General features: G+C 49.3%; 1 protein-coding gene across 1 annotated transcript; it reads right to left on the minus strand.

The window, feature by feature from the left end:
- Positions 1 to 277: 277 nt before the first annotated feature.
- On the minus strand, positions 278 to 6,305 carry LOC310746030 (tigger transposable element-derived protein 3-like). The gene is made up of 2 exons (XM_083579604.1): positions 5,035 to 6,305; positions 278 to 3,152 (listed from the first exon to the last, which is right to left on the minus strand). Exons 1-2 carry the CDS (start codon positions 5,072 to 5,074, stop codon positions 1,165 to 1,167), a joined length of 2,028 nt encoding a protein of 675 aa, XP_083435730.1. The 5' UTR covers positions 5,075 to 6,305; the 3' UTR covers positions 278 to 1,164.
- Positions 6,306 to 7,539: the final 1,234 nt, after the last annotated feature.

Raw genomic sequence — 7,539 nt, forward strand, 5'->3', positions numbered from 1 at the left:
GAAAAGGAGATACACATGCAATTCTGAAACCACCAATGATGGAGAGAAGGTTCTGAAAATAAATGGCAGTTGCTGGATGAACTGATGGGAGGAGCCTGGCTTTCTCAGCTGAGTTTAATTGAGGAAGTCTCTCTTAAAGGTGCCACCATTACTCAGATGCAATAACTTGGGCTGAACCATTCAGAATAACGTGATGAATATACAGGACAGGAGCTGTCTGTGGTGACATAAAACTGCTGCAGATTCTTTCTAATGACGTAATGCACAGACTCTAAGCCCAGTCACAGTATCTGTTTTATTATATATTTCCAAACTGTTGACAAAAAGGTCAGTGAGCATCTCTTCCAGCCCTTTGAAAAGACAGGTTGTATTCCTACATCACAAGGTTTAGCACAGGGAGGCGGAGCCTGCTGCCCTCCAGATGTGGGGCTCCAGGGTCCCATTGGCCCCAACTGGCATGATGAGGAAGATCAGGGATCATGAAGCACAACAACATCAGGAGGACCAAAGGCTCTTACCACAATCGTGTGGAAGACATCTTGGATGTTGCCATGCTTTCATTTCCTTTTACTCTTAATTTTAATGTTTTTAATTGGTAATAAAAGAATAGTTCTTGGAAAGTGTCTATAGATTTTACTGCAATCTAGCAGTATAAAAATTTTGGTAATGAACTAAATGAATAAATCTTCCAAAACCAGGTCAGTGAACTGCCTCAGTTAGAAGAGTGACCACTTTTCAGGAACAATTAAAGAGCCTTTCAGCAATTTAAAGGTTAATTAAATAGGACTGGGAGACAGAGAAAACCTGTTCCAGAGCCCCAGACATTTCCCATCCTAGTTATCTTGAAGAAATCCACAGCCATGCAAGCAATGCACTGATTCTCACTTTTATTCTATCTTAGGGGAAGGGATTTCCAAAAACCATTCCCAGCGTTACTTCCCAAGCCCAAGCCCACTTGATCATGCTACAGCAACCTCCCCCCATCCCTGCCATGCTGGCAGGGGCTGATGGGAGTTGTAGTCCAAAACATCATGGAGGGCACAAACTTGGCAAAGGCTGTTGTACAGGTGATGATGATTTTTAATTAGTCAATGCCCCAAATGACTGTGTGGATACAGAGGGCCACACATGAGATTCAAAGAGAGCTACATTTGAGGTTGCGGCTCAGAGTCCTTCTTTGTTCAATTCTTTTGCCCTTAATACTTGCATATTAGCCAGAGACATTCCATGGACCACATCCTCCAGCTTGTAGAAGGTCTGGAAGACGGTTGAGGATACCGAGTGGCACTCAAAATAGCGCCTCAGTGTGGCCAGGCTCTCCATGACTTCTGCCTTGGAAGGGCAGGGCAAGTTCTGCGCCTTCTCTTCGTCTGCAGCTGCACAGGCTGGTTCTTGAACCCCTTGGAGCATTTCCGCACCCTCCTGGTCTCCAAAACACTCCAGCTCCTCATCGACCAGCACAAACTGTTCAAATTGTTGCCGGTCCTTGAACCCCAGGGCTTGGACCACGTCCATGGGAGGAGCTGGGATGCGGAGAGCCAAGCCAAAGCCCGAAGCTTGGAAACAGCTTGTGATGGTCTGTGGACAGACATCTAACCAGGCTTGGACTATCATATGAACAGCATCCAAAAGAGTCAAGTGCTTTGAGAGTTCGCTTGCAGGAACAGGGGATCTGCTGTCGAGCACGGCAAGGAGGCGAAGAAGCATCCTCCTCCGGTAATGGCATTTGAAGTTCTGGACCAGCCCATGCTCAAGAGGATGGATGCGGGAAGAGCCAGGAGGCATGAAAACCATCTTGGTATGAGAGAGCTCAGTGTCGGGATGTGCCGCACATGGGACCAAAAACAGCACCACGCTCCTCTCTGTTCGTTTCATTTCCTCGTTGAATTTCTGGAGCCACTCAGTGAAGATGGTCGCTGTCATCCATGCCTTGCTATCAGCTCTGTAGGTGACAGGCAACAGGTCCTCCCTGTCAACGCCTTGGAAGCCAAATGGCCTTTGTGCCTTGCCGACGATCAGGGCGTCCCTCTTGTCTGAAGCATCCAGATTGGTGCAGAGCAAGACAGTGAGCTGGTCCTTGGCTCCCTCTCCGCTGTCCCAAGCTAGGCCTTCTGGGGTAGCTCGAAACAGGATGCCAGCCTCCCCACAGGCGTAGATGTCACGGGGGTCGTATTTGTTTAGAATGTATCGCAGGACATTGTTTTCCCAGCCCTCATCCTCCAGATCCTCACTGTTCTCTTTCTCCTCCAGAGGTCTTCCATGCGCCGCTTTCTGCCTAGCTTTGAAACCACGCAACCAACCCAGGCCTGCCTCCAGCTCTGGCTTCCTCCTGAACATCTTGGAGAGATCTCCAGCCTTCTCTTGCAAATGTATCCCATTGGCAGGGGTGCTGGACACACACCTGTGCTCAAACCACTGTAGAAGGGCCACCTCACCAGCCATGGTCTTCTCCTCTAGCTTGCGCTTGCGCCCTGGGTTGCCGTTCTTGCACCACTCGGCCAGGATGCGCTCTTTGTTCTTGATGATGCGGCAGATCTGGGGCTGGGAGACCCCAAACCTCTTGGCCAGTTCGCTCTGGGAGACCTTGGGCCCTTCCAGCATCTCCAGCACCCGGACCTTCTCTTGTAGGGAGAGCTCCTTCCGCTCTTTCCTCTGCACGACAGTCTCGTTCGACAGAGGTGAAACTCTCTTCCTGCAGCTGGTGTGGTTGCTGGCATTCCCTGCCAGGCAGGCTCCCTGACCAGTGGCGAGAGCAACATGCTCCATCAAGCTCCTTCCGCAGTCCCCGCATATGTATGAGCATTGCCCAGTGTGGTTCAGACCGTGCTTTTCTAACTCTGCCTTTTGGGCAAAGTTCTTCCCACATTCCAAGCACCAGTGGGGCATCTCTCCCATCGGCGCTCTGCAGATCCCAAAGGCAGGCACACTGGGGCCACATCTCACTCTGTGGTCCATCACCAGACCCTCCTCACTGCCTGCTCTGGAGTCAGGCTGCCCTGGTTCCAAGTGGTTTTGCCCAAGTGCAGGAGGGCTGAGTCCATTCTCTCCACCTTTTTCAGGTGAGGCATTGGCAGGAGGCAAGACCTCCTGCCTCTTTCGATACATCTCCGGTTCCTCTTCCTCCTTCACTCTTTTTGGATGCTGGTCCAATCCTGGAAAGGAAAAAATGCAGAGAAGGTTAACTGAGTGAACAAAGGAAGTGCAATGGACTTCTATATGTTCTTCTATCTAACAGACCACCCTTCACCAGGTGACCTCTAGATGTTTAGGACTACAACTCCCATCAGGCCTAACTAGCATGGGGGTCCTTTGATCAGACTGGGCACTGCCAAGAAAAGCCCGGTGGCTGGATCAGGCCAACATCCTGAAGTCTTTCAGACAGAGGACTCATATTATTTCTGCTTTTCAGATTACAGTCATACCTCGGGTTACAGACACTTCAGGTTGCATTTTTTCGGGTTGCGGACCGCCGAAACCCAGAAGTACCAGAATGGGTTACTTCCGGGTTTCGGTGGTCACGCATGCGCAGAAGTGCTAAATCATGCTCTGCGCATGTGCAGAAGCGCCAAATTGCAACCCGCGAGTGTGCAGATGCACTGCTGCGGGTTGCGAACGTGCATCCCGCACAGATCACGTTCGCAACCCGAGCCTCCACTGTATCTGCAGATAGGCAAAATCCTGCTTAAATGGGGGAAAGTGTGGGGTGGGACTTGGATAAGAAGGGCATCATTGGGATGCTGCAAAACAAGGTGAGCACTGAACGGCTTCATGGTCACACTAAATTCCCCTGTGGAGAAGAATTCCCTCTTGAGAAGAAGGACAAGAATACAAGGAGAGTCTGCAGGATCAGGCCAATGGCCCATCTAGTCCAGAATCCTGTTCTCACTGTGGCTAACCAGATGCCCAGTATGAGAAACCCCCAAGCAGGATTCGAGCACAAGAACAACTCTCCCCTCCTGCAGTTTCCCGTGACTGGCATTCAGAAGCATTGCTGTCTCCAACTGTGGAGGCAGAACAGAAGCATCCTGGCTTGTAGGCATGGGGTGGAGATAATTTAGAAGGTGCAGGTGCCAGTGGGTGCTCTGCATGATGGGAGCCTGGCAGGTATGAGAGAGTATGCCTTGCTGGACCCACATTTGAACCATTAAGCCAGCCCTACTCTGGTGGAAGGGATGCGGGTGGCGCTGTGGGTTAAACCACAAAGCCTAGGACTTGCCGATCAGAAGGTCGGCGGTTCGAATCCCCGCGACGGGCTGAGCTCCCATTGCTCAGTCCCTGCTCCTGCCCACCTAGCAGTTCGAAAGCACATCAAAGTGCAAGTAGATAAATAGGTACCACTCCAGCGGGAAGGTAAATGGCGTTTCCATGTGTTGCTCTGGTTCGCCAGAAGCGGCTTAGTCCTGCTGGCCACATGACCCGGAAGCTGTACGCCGGCTCCCTCGGTCAATAAAGTGAGATGAGCGCCGCAACCCCAGAGTCGGTCACAACTGGACCTAGTGGTCAGGGGTCCCTTTACCTTTACTTTGGTGGAATTTGGTGCTCCCCCTCTGTTCCCTTCTTCTACCAGGACCCTAAGTCAAAGTTGCATGCTGCATAGCTGAGTGACAGGGCTAGCAAACATTTCCGCCCATTTGCAAGGCAGCATAAATGCTGTTGTGCAAGAGTTGCAGGTTCCCCCACCAGAATTCATGGCTAATGGGACAGGGCAAAAGCAATTTTCATTTGCACTGAACTTTTTTTGTGGTGAGGTGCATTGAAAGAATCCTTCTCCTCCTCCTCCTCCTCCTGAGGAACCACCCAGAAACTCACTCCTCAACCCCATGCATGTGTCCGCCGAGTTGTTGCTTCCAAGTAGGTGAGTGGAAATCACTCTGCACATGCCCAAGAGTACTCTCTACTCTCCCCCTTTTCTCTTTTTTGCTGCAGCTGTGAAAACAGCTTCCAGGACTAAAAGTCACCAATCCCCGCATCTAAAATGAATCCCTCAAGCTCTCTGCATGCAGCTCTCTGAGACTTCCTCAGAGCCATCCTTACCTGATTCTGTATCCAGTGGAACCTGGTCTTTTTGAGCCATCCTTCGCCAAGCCGGGATGGAGGCCCCACCACTGCTGCTTTGAGTATCCTCGCAGCACCCAGAGGCTTCAGAACTAGTGCTGGTACCAAGAGACAATGCAGGGAGGAGAGAAAGGCTGAGGATGGAGGATGCTGGAAGGACCAGAGTCCGAGCATCTCCCGGAGACGAAGGCGAGTGCAAGGCTTCTCCCACTCCACCAAAAAGTCACAGGACAGGTGAGGGTAGAGGCCTGTTTGCTGCTGCTCTTGGGATGCTGCTCAGCTTCTCCCATCCAGAAATCTCTCCACCGCCAGCCCCATCCTCTCTGCCTGCTCTATGTTCATCTCGCCAATTGGTGCTGTGCTTTTCTGTTTAGGATTTCTTCTTGGCCTGGATTGGACAAGGGATCCCTCCAATGGGCAGCAATGGAGCTAGAGGAGAGAGAGAGGGAGAGGGAGAGAGAGACTGAGAGAACAATGGTTCATTGGAAAAACCAACAGCGATATCCCCAGCAAGAGCGAGACAGCCTTTCCTGACGCAGCATCCCCACAGACTGGGGCAGGAGGGTGCTGGAAGAGGACTAGGTTGGGAATCGCTCCTCCCCACAGGCAAATTGCTAGGGCTGCAAAAGCAAGCCTATTTGCATTTCTCAAAACCAGGGCTTTAAATGTAGGGGAGGCCACCCCACGACCCACCTGCCTCTTTCACGGGCTGCTGCGGCAGAGAATGGGCACAAAGGAAATCTGTCAGGAACTTTAGAACCAAGGTTATCACCACTAGTCCATCTAGGTCAGTATTGTCAACACTGGATGGCAGCAGTTCTACAAGATTTCAGGGTGCGGGAACATTCCTAGCCCTATCTGAAGCTGCTACTGGGGCAGTTTGCATATAAAACTGGTTTGTTGTGGCACTTACCTGCCCCCCCTTTAAGATTGTAGTCCTCATGATAGAGAATAATGAGCCAATTTAAATAGGGCCACAGGAAGCTCCTTTATATCAAGTCAGGTCCTTATTTACACCAGTGGTTCCCAAACTTTTTCCAGCTGCCGCCCCCTTGGTTCCATAAACTCACGGCCAGTTCCCCCCTATGCTATATATAAAAAAGGCATCATTCGTAATAGCGGTTTGCACAGCCCGCTAAGGAAGATAACACTAATCTAGAACGCTAAGGAAGATAACAGCACGTTGAAATTCAAAACACTGACAATTCATTGCACATTTATTCAAAACCCTATTAACTTGATCCAGTGATACCAGCTTTTCAAAGTCTCCATGAGACTCTTAGTCTCAAGGTTGTGGGCTCAAATGAAAGAAATTTAATTAATAATAAAAATAAAAACCAGGGGAATGAAATATAGTAAAACATCCCTCTCACCTACTCTAAAAAGCTATAGGTAGCCCTTAATTTATTAATTGTTGTTCATTGTTTCAACCACCAAGATCGTATCAATCACTCTGTGTGTGTGTGACAGAGAGAGAGAGAGAATGCCAGAGTTTGTGGGTGCAAGACACACATAATTCCTGGATTTAGTAAGTGTTAGAATTTAATCAGTGTTTGGAGTATTAAGGTGGGCTGCCAGATGCTGAATTTAACAGTGTCAAAATACAAACCAAACAACTTTTCCTGCTCAGAAAATCTCTTGGGAGAAGAGCCATCATGGAGGACAAAAGGAAGGCGATTAGCAAAGCAAATACAGTGGTACCTTGGTTCTCAAACTTAATCCGTTCCGGAAGTCCATTTCAAAACCAAAGTGTTCCAAAACCAAGGCGCGCTTTCCGATAGAAAGTAATGCAAAATGGATTAATCCATTCCAGACTTTTAAAAACAAACCCTAAAACAGCAATTTAACATGAATTTTACTATCTAATGAGACCACTGATCCATAAAATGAAAGCAATAATCAATGTACTGTACTATAAGTTTGAGGAAACCTGATCTAAAGCCATGCAACCAGTCCGTGCAGAATGTAGGCACCCTATATAGTATGTAGAAATGAGTGATATTTGAGGGAGCAGGCTAGCAGGCGGGGCCCATGTCTTACATCATAGGAGCCTACACAACACAAAACACTGTTGCAGCTTTTATTTTATTTGCTTTTTATCATATATTTTGCAAATGTACATCCAGGTTTTTTCCCCTTTAAATTTTTTGGGCTGGCCTCCAAGAGAGTGGGGCCCTAAGCTATAGCTTGTTTTCTTGTTTAGTCGTTTAGTCGTGTCCGATTCTTCATGACCCCCTGGACCAGAGCACGCCAGGCCCTCCTGTCTTCCACTGCCTCCCGCAGTTTGGTCAAACTCATGCTGGTAGCTTCAAGAACACTGTCCCACCATCTTGTCCTCTGTCGCCCCCTTCTCCTTGCGCCCTCCATCTTTCCCAACATCAGGGTCTTTTCCAGGGAGTCTTCTCTTCTCATGAGGTGGCCAAAGTCTTGGAGCCTCAGCTTCAGGATCTGTCCTTCCAGTGAGCACTCAGGGCTGATTTCCTT

This window comes from Podarcis filfolensis (genome assembly GCF_964270895.1).
Source record: "Podarcis filfolensis genome assembly, chromosome: 12".
In the NCBI taxonomy this organism is placed as follows: domain Eukaryota; kingdom Metazoa; phylum Chordata; class Lepidosauria; order Squamata; family Lacertidae; genus Podarcis; species Podarcis filfolensis.

Bases quoted from the DNA above. Each gene is read 5' to 3' on its own strand.
- LOC310746030 (XM_083579604.1), bottom strand. From the start codon at position 5,074: ATGGCTCAAAAAGACCAGGTTCCACTGGATACAGAATCAG. The intron at 3,153-5,034 runs GTAAGGATGGCT...TTTCCTTTCCAG, and splicing joins TCCACTGGATACAGAATCAG to GATTGGACCAGCATCCAAAA.